The following is a 27,568-nucleotide window of genomic DNA, read 5'->3' on the forward strand; positions in this document are numbered from 1 at the left end:
AGATTTGGTTGCTTTTTTCAGTACATTTTATGTATTTCTTAAATGTTTAATGTGTTACATATTTATAATCAACATTTCACTGTCTTTGTCCACCATATTTTCTCTAAACTTGTCATAATGCATTCTTGGATTGCCTTTTTATCTTATACTGCCTTCAAAATCATGATTTCTGGTGCCTTAACATACATTCATAGTTGTGTATCAAGTTATGATTGTCATACTTGCTTTTTAAACAGACATTTTGTGATGCTGCAATTTTCTAGCACCAAACACTGAATTAATCTCAAATTTAAGTAGATCAAATGTAAACGATTAAGAAAATTGTTCTTACAATAAATGTGCAATTGTTTTAGAAAACAAAGCATAAAACACAACTTTATTAAATTAAATTAATCTTAAGGTGAGACTCTGCAGGTGAATAGGGTAAAAAAATAACTAATAGTTATCACCTTACTTACCCAGTTGATTGATTACATTGATATTTTGCAAACATTTTTTGTATTACAAGTTTTCTAAAGTGTCAGGTTTTAATATGCAAATGCGACATTATTTAATAAAATATGTGCTAACTTGCATACATTTCTAGTACAAAAATCTAAACACTTGATGAAGTCAGTTTCAAAATTCTGGTTTAATTTTTTTGACATTAAAATCAAGTTTTTACAGAGGGAATTTTGAGTATCTCATATTGTCACTCCAAAATTCAGAAATAAATTAGACAGGAAACACTATATTTTTTTTAGCATTTTTGGGGAATAAAATGTTGTGTAAAATCAAGCAAATCATATGTGAACAAACCCCTCTGAAAAAACCTTCAGGATAATGTCAGGAATAAAAATGATAGAAGACTATAGAATACCTACTAATTTTGAGAAAATGGCCTTTAAAAATATGGATTGTAATTGAATTCTATTCACACAAATAGTTAAAGTGCTATAAAATAAACGCTTAACAGTGTTTTTTGGATGTTTTCTTTCCACTAGTCTAAAAAAACATATTGTGAAACACCAAAAAGCTCAAAATCTCAAACTTGACAGGTGCAAGAAAAAAAACTGCATTTTTGCCTGCATTGAATGAACATAGCACTTAACTGTTTGGAACCAAATATTGGTTTATAGTTATTTATATATATATAAGTTTATATTTCCCAAAAATGTTTTTTAACAATAATTGTTTACATTTGTGTATTAAAAAAATATTTTTTGTTGTCTGAATTCCACCTGCTGTAAAATGTTAATTTTCTTACATTTTAAAGAATGTCACGTTTAGGTAATTAACTGAAAATCATTTGTGTTTAACATCAGTTCACTACAGGTCACTAACCTGTGTGGAAGATTGAATGATTTGGACTGGAGGTTGAAGACAGCACATGACAGTCTGTCATTCTTGTTGAGTTTGCATGAATGTTATTAATCTGTAAAGCTGAAGTCCTGGATTTCAGAGCTAGCTCACAATCATCCAGCCGTTCTACTTGCAATTCAGCCTTTGGACAACTTTTATTTGACCAGGGATGGCGACTAAATATCTAGCTCAGGGAAACAGATCTGTAGAGACCAACTTAAAACGACATGAAAGGAACCTGGTTTTTTGTCATTTTGGGAAATCTTCTTAGCATCACAGAGACATGTTAAAAGGATCCAGTGCCCGAGTGCTTATCGTCAAACGCTGTCAGATTTGCTCACAGGTAATCTGCTGCTAACACACACCGTTCCTCTGAATGTCCCTCACCTGTCTGAGAGATGGGAGGGATATTCTCTGTGGTTTTACTCCGTTCTGTAGCCATAAGCGTCTCTTTCTTTGACAGGAAGTGCAGATGCTGTTCCACAAGTTTTATCAGTGTCTGAATGAAGCAGCTGAAGTAAATCTTCAAGCAAATATGTTTAAAGCTGAAATTTTTCCAACACGCCTTAAAAGTTAAAAAGTGACAGTTCAGTCCTGCTGTGCACAAATGGACTGATTTTGTTTCAGAGAAATGAGCTGTAACTTTTAAAGAAAGCTTTGATTCTCATTAATAATTTCTATTCATTTTTGTTTGTTGATTTTGGGTAAATGTCTACTAAATTACTCTTTATTAGTCTCACATATAGAAAGACTTTTAAAGTTGGTCCCACTTATATAGACTGATAGATTTTTTAAGAAATTGAAACAAGGATGCATTCAATTGATCAAAACTCAAGACATGTATAATGTTACATACATTTATGAAGTCAAATATGAAAACAAAGACATTTACATATTTATAAAACAAAAACAACAAAACATTCCAAATAAATGAAATCCTCAAAAATACTGAAAAAATGTATCACAGTTTCCAGCAGCACAACTGTTTTCAACTTTGATAATAATAAAAAATAATCTGCATATTAAAAATAAAGGTGCTTTGCGATGCCATACAAGATTTTTTTTGTCTAAATGGTTCCATAAAGAACCTTTAACATCTGAAGAACCTTTCTGTTTCACAAACGCTTCTTTGTGGCAAAAGAAGGTTCTTCAGATTATAAAAAGGTAAGAAAGAGATGGTTCTTTAAAGAACCTTTGACTGAATGGTTCATTGTGGAACCAAAAATGGTTCTTCTATGGCATCGCTGTGAAGAACCTTTTAATCAACTTTATTGTTAAGAGTGTGTGACACTGAAAACTGGAGTAATGGCTGATGGAAATTCAGCTTTGCATCACAGGAATAAATTACATTTTCGAATATTTTCAAATAGAAAACAGCTATTTTAAATTGTAATAATATTTCACAATATTACTGTTTTTACTGTATTTTTTAACTAAATGCAGCCTTTGCGATCAGAAGAGAGTTCTTTCAAAAACATTAACAAATCTTACTGATCCAAAACTTGAATTTGCTGCCATTCACAAAACATTCCCTACCCCTTTGATGGTCATTTATTGAGTATTTTAGTTTGTTTGATTGTTTACAATTGCTAAAAATCTAATGCTCTCAATGCTTTTTAACATGTTTTAGTGTTTAAATGATTAGTTCACTTCCAGAACTAAAATTTCCTGGTAGTTTACTCACCCCATGACATCCAAGATGTTCATGTCTTTCTTTCTTCAGTCAAAAAGAGATTAAAGTTTTTGAGGAAATCATCCAGTTTTTCAACACAATGGGAGCCAATGGGTTAAAGGTCCTAATTGCAGTTTCAATGCAGCTTCAAATGGCTCTCCACGATCCCAGCTGAGGAATAAGGTCTTATCTACTGAAATGATCGGTCATTTTCTAAAAAAAATAAATAAATTCATTTTTTATTTATTTTTTTACCACAAATGCTCGTCTTGTACCACCCTGACCTCACGCACACAATGTAATCACATTCTTCTTTGTGTAGAAAGGTACTTCCTACTTCTACCTATGTAATGGGTGACCTTTCTGACATGATTACGTAATGTGTGATGAGCATTTGTGGTTAAAAAGTATATAATTTTTTTTTTTTTTTTTTTAAAGAAGTCATAAATTATAAATTAAAAAAAAAAATTGGAGAAAATGACCGATCATTTCACTAGAAAAGACCCTTATTTCTTGGCTGGGATTGTGTAGAGTCTTTTGAAGCTGCAAAGAAATGGCAATTTGGACCTTAAACCCAGTGATCCCCATTGAAGTCCACTATATGGAGAAGAATCCTGTAATGTTTTACTCAAAAACCTTCATTTCCTTTTGACTGAAGAAAGAAAGACATGAACATCTTGGATGACGTGTGGTGAGTAAATTATCTAGAATCTTTTATTCTGGACATGAACTAATACTTTAATTCCACAGATTTTCTCCTAAAATCGCAGAAAGTCTTTGGATTTCGTCTGCACGCAGATATCAGCTCCTTCACCATCTTTTCAGCTCCAGGTATTTGCATCAGAATATCATCTCATTGAAGGCATTCAGAAACGCAGCATTGCAACTTTGTTCAAGGCCATGGCCGGTAGCGTAATTAACATTGATTGTGACTTTGATGTGCTTTCTGGAGAATTGGAAATGTGCTCATCAAATCAGGTTCAGACATCATTAGCCGAGCAGCTCCGTCTCCTGTCAATTACTGAACTACCTCATTCACACATTCTCTCTAATGGCAGCCCTCAGTTCTTTATCACTCTCTTTATGCAGCTTTTTACAGAGACAATCTGTTGTTTCATGATTAAACTGGATTTATGCAGTCTTAGAGGTAAGTTTAGACTGTTGTGCTTTACTTTTTCCACACATCAGGACCATTTAAATATGAAAATACTTGAAATGCTAAAAAGGTGATGAGTCACAGAACCTAGAATATACATGTAAATATAATATACAAGAATGTCATGATGTTGGTAAATGTAAAGCACTCAAAGGCAATACTGCCAATATTACAAATGCCACTCATATGGATGAAGCTAATTGGCCCAGAACTCCTCTGATTGGTCCATGTCCGATCTGCTCTAATAACCATTAGCAGAGGAATAATTACAGACTAGACTCAGTGTTATCATTCCTCTCTCTTTCTCGTTCCCTCTTTCTTGCTCTGTGTCCCTCAAAGGAAAGGTCTGATGTAAACTGGGTCACTCTCACACCCTGGAGTGCATGTTGAAAGCGTTCTGATTCTATTAACAGGCATCTTCCTCCCCAGGCTCTTCTGACCCCGATATCATGCTTTTTTAATTGTCATGTGTAGAGAATTCCAACATTTGCAATAAAGAGCTGCTTAATGCTGAGAAGACGTGTTGTGGAATCCAGCCATCCAACAACTAGGGCTGCAACTAACGACTATTTTAATAGTCGACTAGTCACCGACTATTGAAACGATTAGTCGACTAATCGGATAATAATTCAATTTTTCTCAAATTTAGCATGAGATTGCTTTAATTATGTGGAAAATTATAGTAAACACAAGAAAGAAGGGGGTACTTCAATGAAAAATGCATATTTTGCTGCTGATAGGCCAATTCATACTAAAAGTAAATAAAAATGCCCTGTCTAAAACCAATTAGGCACAGTGCTCGGTCAGTACAGACATAAATGCATAAATTAAGAAACTCTATCATTTTTTTAATGGACAGGCACATTTGTTTTATAAGAAAAAAATAAATTAAAATCAAGTAAACATTTTCTTCCTGTAAACCATCAGCAGCAATAAAACAGTAAACAAAAATGTATATCCAAAACAAAACGTATTGGCTTTTATTTAAATCTTACCGAGGCCAGCCAAACTCCGTTTGATTCAACTGTCCGACGTGCTTTCTCTTTAAATGTTCGTGCATCACAGAGGTGCTGCCGTGATGCGCAAGGACTGCTTTACAAACCATGCAGGTAATATTTTAATTCGCCGTAGCAGGCTAAAATGCTCCCAAACTTTACTCCTGTTTCATACATACTCAGTCTGCAGTGCGTCTACAGTCCGTGTGCGTTACGTATGCGGTGAAGAAGCAGCACAGACTCGTTTTGCTTTCACACAGAACGCGTTTGCAGTCCGTACATTGTGAACGTTCTAATCCGTTAACATGGGTGTGGAAAAAAAAACGCACTGCAGACGGAGTATGTGTGAAACGGGCGTGTTTTGGTACGCGCAGCTGCTGCGTTGGACGCCGCCATTTCTGTATGTTATCGCTCAGCATAGAAGCTGCGTATGTGCGACTCTCGGCAGTAAGATGCCTCACTCGGTTGTCTGGCGACAACATCGACAATGAAATTCATTGTCGACTATTTCTATTATCGATTTTTGTCGACAACGTCGACGAATCGTTGCAGCCCTACCAACAACCTGAAGTTTTCTTCTGGTTTATGGTTACATATGACAGTGTTTATCATACACATAAAAACCAGAGGGAATGTTTTACCCCAGATTGACTAAAATGCAGCACGCTGTTGAATATTTGTGTTTAGCTCAACTTTCCTGATTTCGTTGAAGTTGATTCTGATTTTAGAGGCTCAAACTTCAACAAAAATATGTGAACATGACTTACACATTACAGTTATTATTTTTTTCTTTTTCTATAAAGGAACATGATTAATTACAGCTAGTTATTTTAATAGTGACAAGCAGTCCTAAAATATGTATTTATTTATTGATTGACTTTTTTTGGTGTGTTATCAAACGATTAATCGCGTCCAAAATAAAAGTTTTTGTTTAGATAGTTTATGTGAACTGCAAATATTTATTATGTTTATATAAAGACACACATACATAATAAATATTTACAGTACACACACACGTATTATGTAAACAAATTCATTTATTTTAGATGCGATTAATTGCGATACATTTTTTGAAAGCACTAAATAAAGTAAATAAATATTTTAGGGCTGCTATTTCAGTTTTTCTATTTAAAATCATGTATAATTTAGTGTAATTTGTAATAACATTTATTTGTAATTATTTGTGAAATTAGCTAGCATTTTATGAGTTAAAGTTGTTTCAAAGCAAATTTTCACTAAATTGAGCGCTCTGAGTCACACTATTAGTTACTTTATTTACAAAAAGTTATCTATTGGCAAGCAGTCCTAATTTTAGGATTTTTATATTTTTAATTCTGAGTATTTTTATACACATACTAATATTAATTTTAGTGCTGTGCAATGATTAATCGTGAATAATCACATCCAGAAATATTTTTGTTTACATAATATTTGTGTGTGTGTACTGTGTATATTTATTTTGTATATATAAATACACACACATATAGTATACATTTTGAAAATATTTACATGTGTATATTTTTATTGATATATAATTATAGATGTAATATAATATGCAAAAAATCCATGCAATAAAAAATAAATCCCTGCAATTAAAAAACAAATACACAATACTTTTATTGTGGATGCGATTAATCGTTGCACAGCACTAATTTATTTATTTATGCAAACTTCAACAAAAATATCTTAACATTTCTATACTATTACAGGACTACTTTGAGTGACTTTGAATAGAAGTATCAGCCAAATTAATAAATCAAATGCGAACAAGAGTGTGAAAAAAGCCTAAAAAGTGTCTTTTCAAATTACAGTATAATTTCCCAGAGGATATTTTGTGATGCACATTTTGATTTCCGGAGTCTCTGTCGATCTGTCATTGAAGCATCTTAGAAGGTAAGTAGGTCTCATAAGTTTCTCTTAAAATTTTAACAGGTGAAATAGACCCAAATGTTGAAAGTTAAAAGTATAGGTAGTATAGGAAATAAAATAACATGAGAAATCTGAGGAACTTAAAAGGTACATTTTTGTACCTTATTTGTCCCTAAAGGGTATCTCAGTGACAGCTTTTTTACCTTTTATCCTTGGAAGTATACACACACCTTAAAAAATACCCATTAACAATAACTCCTGAATAATTATATGATGACTGCATTCGTCAGCTTATGTACTCTTAAGCAGGACCGTATACCACACACACACACACACACACACACACACACACACACGTAAAGTGGTTCAAACGTCCCACGGTTCATGACCCAAGGCTAAAGTACTCGCCAGAACTCTGGCTTTTAAACACAAAACCAGGCTTCACCTCAAAGGTTCACCAAGGGAAACAGGAGAGAACTATCGCATTACTGGGGGAAACTTTTAAATTAAAGAGACCCAAGTTGGAGGGCCTTCATGTAGGCCCGAGAGAACAATGGCTGCTTTCTGTCTTCATGAGACTTCAAAGCTGCGTGCCACGAAGGAACAGAGTTCTGCTTTGTTGTGGAAAGCCACAGATGTTGCTCTAGTTCTAGACACCCTTGTAAGCACTTCAAGAGGTATTCAATAGCCCAGCGTCCCACACGCTGCCTCTTAACCGTGTCCTTCGCTCTCACTGCGTCATCGTGAATGGGTCGCAGAGTTTCCATGCTGTTCTTTTTAAATTGTAGAAATATCATTAAACTAAAATCTTTTAAAATTCAAACTTTTACAAAAATAACTGGTGAAAAAAATTCAGATATATTCAAATATCTTCAAATTTTGTGTGCAATGTATTTCTTTATCCATCTGATTTATCGTTATAGTTGTACAGATTACTTATGTGTATAATGTCTCAAAAATACAGAAACAAAACATTTAAATTCTTGATTAATCCTGTTTTGAGTTTGTTGTCAGATACATTAATAAAATAATAAAGGTTTCTTTTTAAATCTTAATTTATGTAATCTTAGTCATTTTGTAATGTTATCTGTGATTAACCCATTGTTTTAGTAAAAAAAAAAAAAAACAATGCCTTCATAATGTTCCATTATTTTTTATTTATTCCAAATTAAAAATAGGGCAAATACATATTGCTAAATTCCATCGAAAAGAGCAATTCAGATAATTTTATTTCATGCTCCTGAAAAACATATTATATTTAATATATATATTTATTATTATTATCAATATTTAAAACAGTTCAGTATTTTTTTCAGGATTCTTTGATAAATAGAACAATCCAAATATCAGCATTTATCTGAAATAAAAAGCTTTTGTAACTTTATACACTGTATTCAAAGGTTTGGAGTCAGTGTAATTTTTATTTTTTATTTTTTGTTGGAAAGAATTGATAAAAATTAATACTTTTATTTAGCAAGGACATTTTAAGTTGATCAAAAATGATAATAAAAACATATCATGTTACAAAAGATTTCTATTCTATTAAACTTTCTATTCATAAAAAAAAAACTTCAACATAATAATGATAATGTTTTTTTTTTTTAGAATATTAGAATGGTTTCTGAAGGATCATGTGACTGGAATAATGATGCTAAAAAATCAGCTTTGAAATCACAGGAACAACTTACTTTTTTAAATATATTCAAATAGAAAATTTTACTGTTTTTGTTCTACTTCTAATCAAATAAATGCAGGCTTGGTAAGCAGAAGAAACTAAGAAACTTTAAAAAACATAAAAAATCTTACTTTTGACTGCTAGTGTGTACCCTGTATTTTTATTATTTCTTTGATCCATTCACCTAATCCAGATTAATAATTAATTCATTAATTGCACCTCCTTCATCTCAACCCGTCTCACCCTTCAAATAATCAATTCTTTTATTACTCAAAGCAGCAAACACTCAAAGGATTTGAGCTCTTCCGCTATTCTTTGATGATTGGGCAGCGGTAATCTTCAAAGGCAAAACTCTTCATTCTGACTGGCTGGAGTTCTGATCAAACTCAATGAAATCATGCCAGTGTGTTCACTTTGCTCCAGGATTCTCCCGTGAGTTGTTTGAGGTGCACAGTTTGGGAAACTATAAGCATTCTGGCTCGAGAAGACTTCATTGGTGTGCCATAATGCGCAATGACCCACTGCAAGCTTTCCTTCAGGTGCGTAAAGACTAATTATCTGAGTTGAACTATGTCAAACTTTTAAAGTTTTTTTTTAAAGCATGCATGTTGATTTGAGGCAGATTAAGTATTTTAAGCCTTTTTGTCTTTTTTTGTTATAAGTGTGGCTGTGTTAATGCCAACTGCAAAACAATTTGGCTCAGGTGTTTATTTTTATTGAAATTTTAATATTTCACCATCATTTCCTTAAAAAAATCAGTTTTACCCTCTGTACAAAAATACTCACACTCAGGACATTATAGGACAAAAATGTCCACATTGAAACCCATTAAAACTGCAGTTTTTTAACTCAGGGCCATTTGACTATAAAATGATGCAATATTTGCTAATAGGCATTTATTCTATGGACAAGGCTTCAAATTTTACATTTTTACTGTTTTTACTAGATTGTGCCATTTTTTAAAAATCGAACACTACATAAAAATATAAGTGACTCAAAACTAATGTTGTTCTTCACTGACACACCCAAGAATCTAATAAGCAAAGAAAAAAATCTGCTTATTATTTAGTATGTGGAAATTACTACTATTTTTAATTTTTTCATAAAAAATCACCTGTGGCATTATGCAAACAAACCAGCATTTAAAGGGTTACAGTTCTGAAAACTAATTCATGTTTGGTATCTATTGATAGAACAGATGCTGGTTAAAAAATCGGCATCAGTGAAAGTGGAAAAAATATTAATAAATCATATTTTTATGACAGTATTTAGACATGGACATTTTTGTCCATTTTGCACCTGTGTGTAACTTTTTTTATTTTTGACGCACAAGGGTTAAATCGCCTAAATAAGTGCCAGAATCAATCAAACCTAAGTTTTAAGTATTGATATTTTATTTCATAGGATCGGACACCAAACTCCACTCCAGAATGCATTAAGGGATCCCCTTTGATGTTGCTGGAAGACACCTGTAATCGCATCGGCCACTCCCGTGCATCCAGATCTGTGGAGCACCAGCAGCACATCGCATATGAAGGCTCCCCACCCAAGCTCTTCCACCCCTGGAGAAGTGATGCAACATTCTCACAGCATTTTCAAACCTTAAATCCACATTACGAAATGCCACTGACACCCCCCTCGGAACACTATGACTTCTCACCCCTGAAAATGTCGCCTTGTCCGTCAGCATGTGCTATTTCAACGTACGTACCCACGCACACCGGACGTTTGGACCAATGGTGGACCCTGCAGGACCCTGGCACCCCCAATCACTCCTCAGTGCATCATTTTCAGATCCCCCGCGAGTGGGTTCTGCACCCTGAGGTCGGCCAGTACCAGACTCAGATTGCCACCCTGCTGCACTCAAAGTCCCGCAGATGCCGGAGGTGCATGTGCCCCAATTGCCAAAAGAGCAGCGACACCAAGGGCAGGAGAAAGCAGCACGTGTGCCACATACCGGGCTGCGGGAAGGTGTACGGCAAGACGTCGCACCTGAAGGCGCACCTGAGGTGGCACGCAGGTGAGCGGCCGTTCGTCTGCAGCTGGATGTTCTGCGGGAAGAGCTTTACGCGCTCGGACGAGCTCCAGCGGCACCTGCGGACGCACACCGGCGAGAAGCGCTTCACCTGTCCGGACTGCGCCAAACGCTTCATGCGCAGCGACCATCTGGCCAAACACCTGAAAACGCACCTGATGCGCAAGAACAGACCGCTGTTTCCCGTGCTGGATCACACCAATAAAACTCTCGAGCAAAAGTCTTAATCATATCAAATGCTTTTTGTGAGCGCTTTTGGTCATCTCAGTAAATATAAAATGTTGGGGTGTGTTTTTAATTTGTTAAATTCAAACATCTTTAATTTTGGGGCAAGTTGTCACATTTGTTTTTAGATGTTCTACATGTGTATATACATTTTATTAATTACAGTATTTGTTGGACAAAACAGTGGTTTTACGTTTTTGTGTATTTGCTCTATCATCAATTGGTTTACTTTTTGTAAAGTGACAAGGATGTAAGTGTCTTTCGTTCTGATAAATGTTTAAAAGCGTTTGTATCGTCAGGAATTTAAGGTAGGCTAAGTGTCTATACAGAAATTGTTTCACCCTAAAAATTTTTGAAGTAGGCCTAATGAAGTTTAACCTTTCAGTATGGATTGTACAGGCACTTAAAAGGTTAACTTAAGTAAAAACCTTTGTTTTCAAAAAGACACATCTAGGCTATATCAAGTGTATACTATTTTTGTTTTTTTTTAAACCACACCAGAAATGCACAATTTTAGTCGTTTTTTGATAACTTGAAAGTTAAATTCCTTATGGACCAAAGATAAGAAGGGAATGTCCACCTTTTCCTTTAACAAGAAAGTTTGCATATGGGTGAGACTTCCGGTTCCTTAGCCGCTATAGGGAAATGGTGAGAAGAACAACGTGCAGTAAACGATACAACTGTTAATGCTCATAATTAAGATAATACATTAAAATAATATTGTAAGACAGAGCAATTTGCAATATCAAGCAGCAAAACCAGCTGATGAGACTGGAAGCCACACCCATAAAATTTACAAATGGCCACGCCCACTCTCACGGGAAGAAAAAGGTGTAGGCTATATTATTGTGCACTGCTTTTTACGTAGAAGAGTATGTTGTGTATATACTATTACTATTAATAATATATTAATGCTATGCTATAAAATATGTGACCCTGGACCACAAAACCAGATTGACTTTTGTTTTATGCCAAAAAATCATCAGGATATTATGTAAAGATCATGTACCATGAAGATATTTTGTAAATTTCCTACCGTAAATATATCAAAACTTATTTTTGATTTGTAATATTTTTATTCGGGAAGAACATGCATTGCTAAGAACGTCATTTGGACAACTTTAAAGGCGATTTTCTCAGTATTTGGGTCTTTTTGCACCCTCAGATTCCAGATTTTCAAATAGTTGTATCCTCTCATAACAAACCAAACATAAATGGAAAGTGTTTAATTCAGTTCTGTTCATATATTAAGTTTTCAGATGATGTATAAATCTCCGTTTCAAGAAATTGACCGTTCTGACTGGTTTTTGTGTCTGTATTTTCTATGTAGCGTGTGTTACGTAAGACGTTCGTTCCGTACGGAGCATGTTGAGCTCGGATTATTTAGAGGTGACGCCTGTAGTTGCTATGGAAACAGGACGCTTATCCGCTGCACCCTTCCAGTGCTCTCAAACTGCGACGAGGCTTCAGAAAGTAGAAAGGAACTTTATAAAAGTGTTACTGTGGTTTAAAATTTTATGACTGGTGTTATTAAAAATATTACCTGTTCAGCTCTCAAATACAGTCGATAGTTCTTTATAAAAATAAAGTTAGACACTTCGCACAGATGAACAGGTAAGAACGCTTGTGCCTAAATGTTTTGCGTAACTTATTTTCTACGTTATTTTTCAAACTGTTTATATCTGTTTTCTACTTTATACATAGTTCGCTTTGTTCACTCTAAATGTCGCAGTAGAATAGAGATCAACGCTTAAAAAATTCAACAGACTCCTGAGTTACAGATACTGTACATCACGACTGACCTAATTTCCTCAAGTGGCCTGTTAGCTATATGTTAAAATAACATCAGGGCCTATACAGTTTAAAACTGGACTCTGGTATATTTTTACATGAACTTAACATGAATACACGATATTGTTTTGTACATTTTTATAGTTTTTATTAATAGGAATGCACTTAATGTAACTTTATATCTTGACTTTACCATGTCTGCATTTCTTTAGCATTTAAAGTCCTTTTTATTATTGAATATAAGTTTACAGTGTGTTGGAAGGCCCTCAGAAGTCTCATCAAAAGTCAATGAGAAGGTCAGTGGCAGGACAATCTACATTTGGAGCTCATTCGTGTTCCAGTTTGATACTAATATTGTGTTTTCTTACAAATTATAAGACAAACAATGGCATCTGATGCGGTTCATTGTTCTATTTTTGTAATATGTAATTTTAGATCATTGTTTTAAATTGTCTTTCTATTTCTGTTCAAGGAGGCTGCACCTTTAAAACCAGTGATTGGCAGCTCAGCAGGTAAAATAATCTATTAGGTGTTAGTTTGCAGGAATTAATATCTATCTATACATTTACACATATGTGACCCTGATCCACAAAACCAGTCATAAGGGTCAATTTTTCAAAATCAGAATTTTTCAAAAGCTGAATAATTTAGCTTTTTGATGAATGGTTTGTTAGGATTGAGACAATATTTGGCCGCCGAGATACAACTATTTGAAAATCTGGAATCTAAGAGTGCAAAAAAATCAAAATATTAAGAAAATCAGCTCTAAAGTTGTCCAAATGAAGTTCTTAGCAATGCATATTACTAATCAAAAATTACGTTTTGATATATTTACGGTAGTAAATTTACAAAATATCTTAATGGAACATGATCTTTGCTTAATATCCTAATGATTTTTGGCATAAAAGAAAAATATCATTTTACAATGTATTGTTGGCTATTGCTACCCGTGCTACTTAAGACTGGTTTTGTGGTTCAGGGTCATATAGCATATAGTCTAGCAACCATTTTTTAACATTTAGCAGTTACATGCACGTGACAATGCTATGTCTTGGTTTCCTCAAAGTTTATATTTCTTTTGGAAATGGTGAATGACATTACCTGCTTTGTTCTGCAGATCCAGTGGCAAAAGAATCAGTGGAATGGAAACCAAAGTAGGTTTTAAAATGTGTTACTAGGTCACTACGAATTCATATTGTTTGAATGCTGACCCCTGAACAATTAAGACTGGATTTTCAGATCAAATGTCTTTTGGATGCATATAAAATGCACTTTACTTGATTTAAAAACATGTTCATGTCAAATGTGTTAGATGCTTTGTTTGATTTTGTGTAGGCAACAGAAAGCAAAACCCAGTGGAAAGACTGAAGGACCAACGCAAGGACAGGGTCCCGCTTTAAACTCTGAGACAGCAAATATGAAACTCAAAGCTCCAAGTTCCTCTAGGTAAAAGCAGTAGGGGTATTTTATAACAGTGATTGTCCTTACAGTTTTCAGTCAACAGGTCAATGTTAAAGCACTGAGATTAATTAAAGAAACAGCCCACCCAAAAATGAAAATTAGCTGAAAATGTACTCACCCACAGACCATCCAAGCTGTAGATGAATTTGTTTCTTCATCAGAATGGATTTGTGGAAATGTAGTGTTAGATGACTTGCTTACCAATGGGTCCTCTGTAGTGAATGGGTGCCGTCCAAACAGCTGATAAAAACATCACAATAATCCACAAGCAATCCACACCACTTCATTCCATCAATTAACATCTTGTGAAGCGAAAAGCTTCATGTTTGTAAAAAAATAAATAAAGGCATCATTAAGATATTTTTAAATTCAAACTCTTGCTTGCAGCTAAAATACGAGTCCATACTGTTGCTTTTTAAGAGTTTTAAAGAAACCGTTCTAAACAAATGTGACCCTGGACCACAAAACCAGTCATAAGGTTAAATTTGACAAAACTGAGATTTATACATCATATGAAAGCTCAATAAATAGGCTTTCCATTGATGTATGCTTTGTTAGGATAGGACAATATTTGGCCGAGATACAGCTATTTGAAATCAGAAATCTGAGGATGCAAAAAAAATCAAAAAGACTGAGAAAATCACCTTTAAAGTTGTCCAAATTAGGTTCTTAACAATGCATATTACAAATCAAAAATTACATTTTGATATGTTTACAGTAGGAATTTTACAAAAAATCTTCATGGAACATGAACTTTACTTAATTTCTTAATGATTTTTGGCATAAAAGAAAAATCAAAAATTTTGACCCATGCAATGTATTTTTGGCTATTGCTACAAATATACCCCAGCGACTTATGACTGGTTTTGTGGTCCAGGGTCACAAATATGTTGGTGGATTTTGATGTGAGAAGACGATAGAGGATGGACTTCTGGCCAGAAGTGATGATTTAAAACTTCCAGAACAAAAATGTTTAGATAATTTACTCTTCCTTGTCAGTCAAGATGTTTATGTCTTTCTTTCTTCAGTCATAAAGAAATTGTTTATTGAAGAAAACATTTCAGGATTTCTCTCCATATAGAGGACTTCTATGGTGCCCCCGAGTTTGAACTTCCAAAGTGCAGTTTAAATGCAGCTTCAAAGGGCTCTAAACAATCCTAGGTTTTATCTAGTAAAACAATCAGTTATTTTCTAAAAAAAGAATTACAATTTATGTACATTTTTTAACCTCAAATGCTACTCAAGGTCTGCACTCTAAAAATCTCTTTATTTAGGCAGGAGATAAAAACAAATAACAAACGTTATGTCTTCACCCAACATTGCATTTTTACCTTTACCTTTTTTGTAAAGGCTGTTTGATCTTCCTTGTATGTTCACTTTGTAAACACTGGTTCCGTACTTCTGCAGCGATGTAGGACAATTTTGAAGTTGGAGGAGAAAATGAGATGGGAGATTATTCTATTTTGATCTATTTTAGAAAATAACCAATCGTTAGAGCACTTTGAAGCTGTATTTAAACTGCATTTTGGAAGTTCAAACTCGTGGGCACCATAGAAGTCCACTATATGGAGAGGAGTCCTGAAATGTTTTCCTCAAAAAAATAATTTCTTTATAATTCATGTAATACCTGTACATTTTTGTTCTGGAAGTGAACTTCTTATAAGATGTTAATTGATCGGCTAGAGTGGTGTGAAATACTTGTGGATTATTGTGACGTTTTTATCAGCTGTTTGGACGCTTATTCTGACGGCACCCATTCACTGCAGTGGATCTATTAGTCAACAAGTGATGTTTTACTTGAAATAAGAATGCTTATATATAACATTTTTTATCATACTGGTCCACTTCAACCACCATTTAGATGCTTTGGGTTTGGTTTTGTATAGGCAACAGAAAGCAAAACCTAGTGAGATGTCAGAAGGCCAGGATCCTTCTATAAAGACAGAGGGAAATCCTTCCCTAAACCCTGAAACCTCAAATAGAATACCGAAAGTACACAGTTCCAAGAGGTAAAAACTAAAGCATTTCATTTCAGAAAATAATAACTAAAAGCAACAAGTTTTCTATACTAAAGATTTAGAATGCACAATACTGAAAGGAATACAGAAACAAGCCTATTTCTAATTTGAGAGTATTAGTGTCTTTGTATTCTGGTCAGCATGCTCTTTGGGTCATGCATGGGATGTGGTTTATGGGCCGTACATGCATAAAGCAGGGAAGCTGATGGCATTCATTCGCTCCAGTGATCTCTAATAGTTTACCTTTTATCGCCCATTTTTTTTAGCAGCAGAGGGTATAATGCCTCTAAAGCTCCGTCCTTCAGAAATGTAACCACGCATGGACATAAACTACCTAAACAGGTCCCCCCTATTATGACAGGTACTGAATCTGTTTTATCCTTCAGTCCTTTTCAGCACATTTATTGTTTAGGCTATTTGTCTCACTGTTTCTGAAGCATTTTGTGATGTCCATGGCGTTCGAAAATCCATTTTCGTTTTCTTTTTTTATTGAAGCATTAGAAAAACAAGGGGAATGCGATGCCCAGTCAGAAAGTGCCCGTGAACTACATATCCAGGCCCCTCAAATAGTCCTGTCTGCAAATGACCAGGATCCTCATGAGGCACAGAGTGAAGAGGATGGAAATGAGAGCGCCGAAGGACACGTGCCGCTAGAATTGTTTGCAGAGGTGAGGCATTTAGGACGCGTCATGTATCTGATGTGTTTGAAAATGACTACTGACTAAATGAACATTATGTTTTGTTTCTATGAATCCAGTTTCTGCAGGCTCTGATGACAAAGAATTACCAACTTGCCAAGAAGCTCTGTCAGATGAGTAAGTAGTCATTTGAATTGGTATTGTTTATATTTGGCATTTCTCACATCATGATACAGATGTTTTCATCTCTCTGTCATGTGTTCCTTTAATTTAGTTTTAATATATGAGCCACAAAATTCAGAGGCCAAGAGCTTCCTCCCTCTCATTGAAGAAAAATTACTGATAGGTGAGATTATCTATCTATCTATCTATCTATCTATCTATCTATCTATCTATCTATCTATCTATCTATCTATCTATCTATCTATCTATCTATCTATCTACAGTGCCTTGCAAAAGTATTCATTCATTTTTTTCACATTTTGTTTTGTTGCAGCATTATGTTAAACTACTTTAAATTATTTTTTCCCCACATCAGTTTACACTCCATACACCATAATAATGACGACGCAAAAGCCAGATTTGCAAATTTTACAAATTTATTAAAAATAAAACACTGAAATAAGTACATTGCATAAGTATTCAGACCCTTAACTCAGTACATAGTTGAAGCAACTTTACAGCCTCAAGTCTTTTTGAGTATGATGTGACAAGCTTTGCACATCTGCATTTGGCAATTATCTGCCATTCTTTGCCTCTTCTTTTCCCGTCTCAAGCTCTTTCAGCTTGGATGGGGGCTGGCAGACATTTTCTAGAGTCCTAGTTGTTCCAATCATCTTCCATTATGGATAATGGAGGCTACATGCTTCTGTGAACCTTCAATGCAGCAGATTTTTTTCTGAACTCTTCCCTAGATCATTGCCTTAAGGCAAGTCTGTCACTGAGCTCTACAGGCAGTTATCTTGACCTCAGGACTTGGTTTTTGCTCTGATATGCATTTTCAGCTGTTAGACCTTTTCTGAGAGGTGTGTGCCTTTCTAAATCATACTCATTCAAATGAATTTGTCACAGTTTAACTCCACTCGAAGTGTAGTAACATCTAGAAGCAATATGAATGCTCCTGAGATAAACTTCGAGTGTCCCAGAAAAAGGTATGAATACTTATGCAACGGTATCTTTTCAGCTTTTTATTTCTAATACATTTGCAAAGTTGTTACAAACCTTTTTTTTGTGCTTTGTCATTATGGTGTATGAGATGTAGATTGATGTGGAAAAAAAAGTAATTTAAAGCAGTTTAACATAATTCTGCAACAAAACAAAACGTGAAAAAAATGAAGGGGTATGAATACTTTTGCAAGGCACTTTATCTATCTATCTATATTTCCATCTATCTATCTATTTTCAGTTTATCAGTTTATTTTTGACATGGTAGTTCTACTTTGCTTTGACCTTCAAATTAAAGAATTTACATTTTTATGACAAAACATCCTCTTTGGTATTTAAATTAACATAGCGATATGTATCTCTTAATGACTTACTAACCAAAAATGTTTTCATAAGCACTGCAGACAAGAATGACTATTAAATAACATTAACTAGAAGCAATGTTCCAAATGGGTAACTTTAATAATGTGTGAGTAAGGACTTGAAATTCAAGTGTGTTGAATTCACCTTCTTTATCTGGATATGATGATTAATTTTAGAAGCGGATGAGGAATCAGATGATGATGATGATGATGATGAATCTGAGGAATATGACACATCTGATGACGATGATGATGATGTTGAAGATGAAGATGATGATGAGTCCTCAGATAGCTCTGACACAGATGAAGAGTCCACTGACAGCACAGATGATACATTATCATCTTCATAAAAGAAGAACAACAAACAAACAATCTGGCAGATCTAGTGCTCCTAATCACGTACAGTATTGTTTTAGTATTAATACACGAGTTTTTCAGGTTTTTTGATGAACAGAAGGTTCAGAAGAACAGCATTTATCTGAAATAGAAATCTTTTGTTACATTATAAATGTTTTATCATCACTTCTGATTAATTTAAAACATCCTTGCTGAATAAAAGTATTCATTTCTATAATTTATTTCCCCCCCAAAAAGAAAAAAATATATACTTTTGAATGGTATAGGTGTATAACATTACAAATGATTTTTAATTTATATAAATGCTGATCTTTGGGTCTTTATATTTATTAAAGAATCCTAAACAAATTATATAATAATAATACTGCAAAATGTTTCTTGAACAGCAAGCCAGCATATTAGAATGTTTTCTGAAAGATCATGTGACACTGAAGACTGGAGTAATGATCCTGAAAATTCACATTTGATCACTGGAATAAATTACACTTCAAAACATATTCAAATAGAAAACAGTTATTTTAAATTGTAAAAATATTTAAAAATTGTTGAGACTTCTAAAACAATATTAATCTTACTGTTCAAAAACTTTTGACTGGTAGCATTCATCTAATGCTCATAAACAATATGTTTATATGCTTATAATTTTATGTATGCAAAGTTATATCAAACGCTGGCTGGAATTTAAGTTTCTGTGTTAAATATTCTGTGTTAATTGTAATTTCTATATCTTAACATTGTAAAATAGCTATTTCCTACTTCACTTTTTTGTTGTAGTTGTTCAGAAATCTGCAGGACATTATAACGCCATCTAATGGAGGAAAAACAACCATATTGTGTTACAGTGTGAACCGGGGTTAGTTGTCACACTTGAAAGTTGTTAAAAAGCTCCTCATTTAAGGAACGTTATTTTTGGCTAACATTCATGGAAGATTTTTTTTTTTCCTGAAACGTTTTTTTTTTAAATGTAACTACTTGTTTTAGAATTTTCAGAGAACATTCGAAATATTCCTATGTTTACAGAATGATAAAATGGAATAAAATTTTAACATTTCAAAACTGGACGTTTTAAACGTTCAAACAACATTCAGAAATAACTATTTCTTCACTTATCTGAAACTATTAAGTTTGATTACTAGGTCATCTCTATGTACTATATTTTGAGTACAAGTCCAATTATACAACTTATAAAATTTTTCGTCTAGCAGTGGTTGTGTGTTAAATCCGTTCATTTTTTCTCTAAAGTTTCCAGTATCATATTTTTTCACAGGTGAACACAATAAAATCACAATGCATTAAGAGTCTGCGTTCAAATACTTTTTTTGCTCTCAAAACGTGCGCCTACAAGATATGAATATCAAAAAACCCACCCTGAGAAAGACTGACTGCAATGAAAAATGCGTGACAACTAGCCCCAGTGTCTTTTCAATGCCTGTATTGAGCCAGCGGAGCTGTCCAGGTGCTGAAAATGCTGTACTAATACTGCGCACTTACAATTAACAACAAGCAGTGAAAAGTTGTCGTCAGTACTAACAAGCGTAATCAGCAGAGGTTAAAATAAACGATCTTACAGGCATAAACAAAGCAGCTCAAGTGATTTTCCAGGGCGCTGCCCAAAAAATCCTTCATTCAAGTTCAAGTTGTTCTGCTCTCTGTTGCCACCTCGTGGATGTCGCTGTTGTTAGTTCCAGATGTCTCATGTAGGTTATAAACTGCTATAAGGTGCTGATCCACAAGTCATACAATTAAATAAATCAACAGATTCTTAAAATATTGTCAAATTAATATTTTTTTTTCATTTTCTATTCGAAATAACATCACGAAAGTTCGTGATCTCTCCCTGTCTGACTGTCTCTCCCTCTCTCTCTCTCTCTCTCTCTCTCTCTCTCTCTCTCTTTCTCTCACTCACCGTGTTCTCACTCCCACGGTATTTTGACGTGTATATATATATATATATATATATATATATTTTACTCGCAGAATTAAACTTCATGTGTCTGATGGGCTTGACTGCATATAATAATCCCGAGACAAACCCGTGGATATTACCCAGTGGAAAAATACAGCACAAGTGAATTTGGGAAATTCTCCTTCGCCTTTCAAAGGATAAACCCCGAATCAAGAATTGCCGCTGGATGGATTTTTATTTTCTTGTTCACTCTTGTGGTTTTCTGATGTCAAGCGTCTCACATCACGCGGTCTGAAAGCATTCTGCGTGTGTCTTTGGTTTTCTGGATTTTATTGTGACACCTGTGACTTCGTAAGGTAAGCGCTCACCTTTTGCGTTCTGATCTAAATCCAAGCCTTTTTTCTCTCTTCTGATACAAGGATGATAATACCATTTGGAAAAGAAGAGGAGCAGCAACTGATCTATTCTTTTTATATTCGATGATAATAAATGCATGTGCATATATAAACCAGTTACTGCCAATATTGTGATCTTACATGCACAGGCACAGGCAAAATAATGATCTGAAAACACGCTGTAATTTAACACATGAGCAACGCAATGATTTTCTTGACCATATTTCACTAACTCTGACAGTGATTGATGCGCGTTATTTGAAGATATTTAAAGATTATCTAAATTGAGAAATCAATAAGTCACTCTTTCTTTTTCTATTCATTTACACTCTTTTCTTTTTTTTGAACTGAGCTTCTGACCTTCTGAAAAATCATCTAACACAAAGAAACATATTTATCATCACTAATAGTGCCTTCGAAATGATTATTTCTGTCCTGACTTCGTCGCCTTTTGTTAAGCTGTGCTTGAAGTGAGCAGATTCTTCATTTCTGCGTTTTAAATGATTCGATTTAAAGACCTCGTTACAGAGCCAATTAAGTCAGACTTCACGGTCTGCTGCGCGCTGGAGCTCAGAGGGGCCGCTGGTGCGTCTGGAGAACAAGAACCGGACCGCCATCCAAAATACCAAGTTATATAGGTCGGGTTATTTTCGGAACTTACCTACAGTTCTTTTCGTTATTTATTAAGTGTCTTGCTTATTTCCTTCGCTTTGGATGATGTACTAAAATGTGCGCCGTTCTATCAGAGCGCATTTCTGAAAGCGCGGCGTATAAGACAAATTATCCTCGTGACGGGGAGTGAATTACTGCCATTTCAGAAAGGATATCACAGATGCGTGAAATTATGCTTGGAGATCCCTTAAGCAGTATATGACATATAGGACAGTCTTATTTAGTATTATTTGTGCCGTCACTTTTGTATCTTTTTATATTTTCCATATAGTGTGGGTTTTTCCCTTCAGTCTGAAAGCGGCGAGGTGTTTCTCCAGGACTGATGGCGTCTTCTGCACCTTCTTCCTCGGCTCCTGATATGGACCCAAACACGGCTAATTTACGACAACCTGCCACAAGTAGGTCTCTCTGGATAACGCGTTTTTCACTTGGCTTGTTTACTCCGTGGGGTGGCGATGTTCATCACTGCCTTAAAAAACACACAGCACCGTGTGAAATGTCTATTAGCTGACAAATCACCACAGCTTGAGAGACAAATGATAGATAGATATATATTAAAACGATAACTAATCAGTTTTTTGTCATCAAAATGCATATTCTTAAATTTCAGGATCAAAGTGGAGGAACACAGATCCTTAGACAGACGATGTGTGTTATTTTTGATCATTCTGCGTATGATTTTAGTCTGAATTCGTATCTGGAGATAAATAAAATTAAATTCTTAATTTTACTCTCAAATGAGAGCCTAAATTACGTGTTGCAGTTAATCACGGTCTAGATCTTATAACAATAGTCCTGCATTTTTGGCACGTTTTATGTCATCTTAAATAACAGCAATCAGCCATCGTCTGCTCTCAACAGTCCCACCTTAATAGCGTAATTACAAAAATTACCCGCCATCAGCCCAATTCACAATTTCCTTTGTATAGGCTACTTAAAATGCCTGAGTCAGGATGTAAAAAATGCATCATAGAAATTGATTTGATAGGGTTTAATAAACCTTACTGTGCATGTAGAAATAAATAAAAGTCATGCACAAAAAAATGCAAGTGTTAGAGTATTACAAAACTGCTTTTTAAAAGAATCATGTTGTGTTGTTTTACTATGTGTGTGTGTATGTTCTGCGTGTTTTGCCATTATCTCCCTGCCAAGCTCTATCTCACGCTCACTGACCTGAGGGGCGCGCACTGTCTCTGCCTCATACTGACAGCGCGCTCCCGGGGCAGATAGAGCTAGATCTGCCTCCAGACACAACCCACCCCGGAGGATGAGATCAATTTGTATCAGACTGTTGATGATAATAACAAATCTGCTTTTGCATTTCATGCAAGCACATATACCTTTATATAAAAATGCTTAATGTTGTTGAGTGCGTGTTTCATTGGCATCTGTCTGGTCACTATCGCTGGAGGCCATTCATGTTTTTCGAATGGTACATTTTCTCTAGTCTCACTGTATTCCGGCTGGCAAGTCAAACACAAGCGTTTCACTCAATTAATTCCGAGACCTCATTTCATGCCCGCTTATTTTAAACCGCCTCTTTGCCGGATGTGTGCCACCATCTATTAGCTGCCTGCCTCTCTGATAGCCTCTATTGATTCCTTTCAAAAAGACTGAAATAGACACAGAAGAAAAAAAGAAAAGAAAAAAGCCACACAGCCGGCAAAGACCTAAGTGAATGCATGTTGACCCTGCTTTATTAGGCGCACACATTCTCATCCATAGCATAAAATAAATTTCATAAAATATGGGATGTTGAACAGCTCTCCAAACGTCTCGTTTTAGCCAGCGACGCGTGGTACGGGGTTGCACACGGATGCACGAGGAAACTGGGCATGAAGATCTGTGGTAAGTTCCCAAGTCGCCAACATCATTTCAATCAAGTCCAAGGGCACCTTTAGCAATTGCTGTGTTGAGCCAGGTGTGCCCTAGATAGGGAGCAAGTGACTGTCATTGCGTGTTTCCATCATACTAAGCTGTTATTTACCCTGTAGGCTACTGTGTGAACAAGGTCTTACTCTTTTGTTCCCTCGTATCACCCCTTGTTCACTCGCATCATTATTATTTCCCGTACAAAAGAATAGAAATCAGCCCGAAAGCAGCCTGGGAAGATAAAAATAGCCAGGGTCTGGATAGATGGAAATATTCTCTCACGGTCAGTTAGATTTAGGTTAGCTTTTCGTATTCGTAACTGGATTTGTTCTACGACGAAGCTCTATATATCAGGAGGAAAAAAAGGCTGCCGGTGTTGCTCTCTCTAGTCTATTAGTTTCCTGGTGGGTGGTTCTCTGTCTCTCCCTCTCTCTCAACTTGTCTTTTTACGCCACACTGCTTTTTATAGCCTGCTAAAAGATGTGAAGAGGATTGGGTGTTTTTAGGATGATGACGTCTGGGAGGATGTGGCCATCATCATCGCTCCTGGCGAACTTTAAATCGTTTCGTTCTCGTTTCTCAAGGCAGAATCCACTAGATTTAATTTCTTAAAAAAGGTGCTTTTTGCAGTGATGTCATAGAAGAACCATTTTTGGTTCCCAAAAGAACCATTTTAAAAATCTGAAGAACCTTTTTCGAATATAAAGAACCCTTTTCTGCATTTGAAACGTCCCATGGATGTTCAAAGTTCCTCACAGCCAATAAAAGGACTAACAATAATGCTTATGCACTGATTATTGGAAATACAAATGACGCTAATTAATAATAAAATGTATGTGCTGAAGCCTACACTTAAAAAATAAAGGTGCTTCACGATGCCTTGTTTTGTCTTAATGGTTCCATAAAGAACCTTTAAAGTGTGAAGAACCTTTCTGTTTCACATGTTGCACATTTATTTTTAAAAGTGTGCAGTTAAACACAAAAACTCTCATTAAAATTATTTTGTACTACAAGGATAAATGGAACGTACGCGAATGCAGAGATAATTTTATTTCCTTTCTTTATGCATTCGTGTATGTTTATTATGCATCTTTATGCATTTATTTGTTTCGGGGTTTTTTTTTTTTTTTGTTTGTTTTTTTTTTGTTTTTGAAAAAGCTAATGCAGAAAATTATTTTGAAAAAATAAAAATAAATTTAAAAACCGCAAATTAAATTTAAAAAAACGCAAAGAAACTATTTCGGTGTGTAAACATGTATGTACAACATCTGAAAGCTGAATAAATACGATTTCCACTGATGTATTGCTAGGATATTTGGCCGATATTTGATATTTGGTCAAGATACAACTGTTTGAAAAAATCTGCAATCTGTGGGTGCAAAAAAAAATCTAAATCTAAATATTTAGAAAATCGCCAAAATTAATAGTTGTCAAAATTAAGTTTTTGGTAATGCATATTACTAATCAAAAATTTAGTTTAGTGTATATATTTACGGTAGGGAATTTGGAAAATATCTTAATGGAACACGATCTTTACTTAATATCCTAATGATTTTTCGCATTAAAGAAAAATCGATAATTTTGACCCATACAATGTATTGTTGGCTGTTGCTACAAAGACTGGTTTTGATCAGGATCACATTTTATACAGTTACTTAATCAGAGGTGTTTTATTTAAATTGCACGCGCAATAAACGTGCTTAACGTGCTTGTGAAGACCCAAAAGCCTTTGGTCTTTAGCGTGAGAAAAAACAGAAAAATCTATTTTGATAGCCGCAATAAAACCATGTAGCCTATTGATGTTCGGCGCATCGCCAAAGATTTACGGCATCGAATAGACATTAGCTCTTATCAGAACCGAGCCTGAATGAGAGAGATGCGCTGCACGGTGGGCAGAGGGGGTATTAACGGGGGTCTGCTCTCCCTGATAATATTGTGCGATAGTCCTGCTCAAAATGAGAGAGATAACCGGCACCCTGTGACCGAAAGACGGATGCTCAGAGGAAATATGCTGTTTAAATATTGAGAAATATTCTTTAGAATCTTATCAACCATCGGTGACCCGTGTTTCATATTTAGTAGCTCTAAGCAAATCTCCATAAATAAAATCAGTCAAAATAATATAAAAAGTAGGAATAATGAATTAAAATATACATATTTTGTATACGATTGTGTTTATCTTACACTCCTAAAAATAAAGGCACCATTGCTGAACCACTTTGTTCTTAAAAGAACCAATCTAAAGAACGTGTTTCCCCATTATTTTCTTGAAGGTTGTTCATGCATGGAACTATCACTCTTAAAAATAAAGTAACCATTGTTGAACCACTTTGGTCTTAAAAGAACCAAATCTAAAGAACGTTTTTTCCCCATTATATTCTTGAAGGTTGTTCATGCATGGAACTATCACTCTTAAAAATAAAGTAACCATTGTTGAACCACTTTGTTCTTAAAAGAACCAAATCTAAAGAATGTTTTTTTACATTATTTTCTTGAAGGTTGTTCATGCATGGAACTATCACTCTTTTAAAAAATAAAGTAACCATTGTTGAACCACTTTGGTCTTAAAAGAACCAAATCTAAAGAATGTTTTTTACATTATTTTCTTGAAGGTTGTTCATGCATGGAACTATCACTCTTAAAAATAAAGTAACCATTGTTGAACCACTTTGTTCTTAAAAGAACCAAATCTAAAGAATGTTTTTTACATTATTTCTTGAAGGTTGTTCATGCATGGAACTATCACTCTTTTAAAAAATAAAGTAACCATTGTTGAACCACTTTGGTCTTAAAAGAACCAAATCTAAAGAACGTTTTTTCCCCATTATATTCTTGAAGGTTGTTCATGCATGGAACTATCACTTTTAAAAATAAAGGTTCTCTAATTAACATCAATGGTTCCATGAGGAACCCTAAACATCCATGGAAACTTTCAAATGCAGATAAGGTTCTTTATAGTCGAAAAAGGTTCTCAAATGGTTCTTTTAAGAACTTTTCACTGAAAGGTTCTTTGGAGAACCAAAATGGTTCTATGGCATCACTGCAAAAACATCCTTTAAAGAGTGTATATAAGAAAACTGGTTATATAACGTAAGTGGGTCTTTTTTTTGCCTAAACCTGTTTGTCCATGATCACGTAAGGTGCTGTAATAAAACATCCTCGATGGATTGGAGCTTCGGTCTATTGAATGTGCCTGTCGGCAGTTAATGGCATGGATCATCTAGTCAGTCAAGCGTAATCTGTGAAGGATGACAGACCCAAACTCATCCGTGTTTCAACAGCGTTTCATGATCCAAACACACACACACACACACACACACACACACACACACACACACACACACACACACACACACACACACACACCCTACATGTCCTCTGATGTCATGGCAGTACCAGTAACACCTCTGAACCTCCACCAATCCATAAATAGCGCTGTCCTACTAAAACTCAAACCACTGGAATCACCCTTAGGTATAAATATCAGAGAGCGAACCTGCTGTTTAGTTGCTCAAGTTAAGCAACTGGTTGGAGATACAACTTTTTTCTCTCTCTAGCATGAGAATCTAGGCTGAGGATATGTTTTGCAATTCTTCCCTGTGTTGTAATGATGCAGGTTTCCTGCAGAAGAACAACAGTCTGGATGAGAAGAATCGGATGGTGGGTGCCTTCAAGGAGAGCACCAAGAACCAGATGTCATGCGACAACAGCGAGCGATTCACGCGGGCAGAGACAGACTTTCTCCAACCTGTTCGCTCGAGGTAACGACTAACCTCAGGCTTGATGCTGTTTTCAAACACTATTGTGTGTACATATATGCTACAGAAAGTTAAATATTTGAATTAAAAATTTTACATTTATTTATTTTTTAATTTTTATATATATGTAGAATTGTATATATATATATATAGGATGATATATTTATATATAAAATTAATATATATATAGCAATATATATTAATTT

The 27,568-nt window shown here is 34.9% G+C and overlaps 2 protein-coding genes, 1 long non-coding RNA gene and 1 pseudogene across 3 annotated transcripts; all 4 read left to right on the forward strand.

Annotated features, from left to right (window-relative positions):
• Positions 1 to 10,127: 10,127 nt before the first annotated feature.
• On the forward strand, positions 10,128 to 12,219 carry LOC141347464 (transcription factor Sp5). The gene has a single exon (XM_073852482.1). The coding sequence runs from the start codon at positions 10,161 to 10,163 to the stop codon at positions 10,968 to 10,970; it is 810 nt and encodes a 269-aa protein (XP_073708583.1). The 5' UTR covers positions 10,128 to 10,160; the 3' UTR covers positions 10,971 to 12,219.
• A 927-nt stretch (positions 12,220 to 13,146) lies between these two features.
• On the forward strand, positions 13,147 to 16,229 carry LOC141346643 (uncharacterized). The gene is made up of 4 exons (XR_012357229.1): positions 13,147 to 13,271; positions 13,877 to 13,913; positions 14,095 to 14,205; positions 16,107 to 16,229. It is a non-coding gene; the product is annotated as an uncharacterized lncRNA (long non-coding RNA).
• Positions 16,230 to 16,512: 283 nt separating this feature from the next.
• erich2 (glutamate-rich 2) lies at positions 16,513 to 19,939 on the forward strand. Its single transcript, XM_073851152.1, has 5 exons — positions 16,513 to 16,599; positions 16,734 to 16,906; positions 16,996 to 17,053; positions 17,151 to 17,222; positions 18,580 to 19,939. Exons 1-5 carry the CDS (start codon positions 16,593 to 16,595, stop codon positions 18,750 to 18,752), a joined length of 483 nt encoding a protein of 160 aa, XP_073707253.1. The 5' UTR covers positions 16,513 to 16,592; the 3' UTR covers positions 18,753 to 19,939.
• A 784-nt stretch (positions 19,940 to 20,723) lies between these two features.
• The window catches only part of LOC141346827 (glutamate decarboxylase 1-like), an 8,630-nt pseudogene continuing 1,785 nt past the window's right edge, over positions 20,724 to 27,568 (forward strand).

The sequence above is a fragment of the Garra rufa genome, chromosome 12, assembly GCF_049309525.1.
Source record: "Garra rufa chromosome 12, GarRuf1.0, whole genome shotgun sequence".
Taxonomy (NCBI): Eukaryota; Metazoa; Chordata; class Actinopteri; order Cypriniformes; family Cyprinidae; genus Garra; species Garra rufa.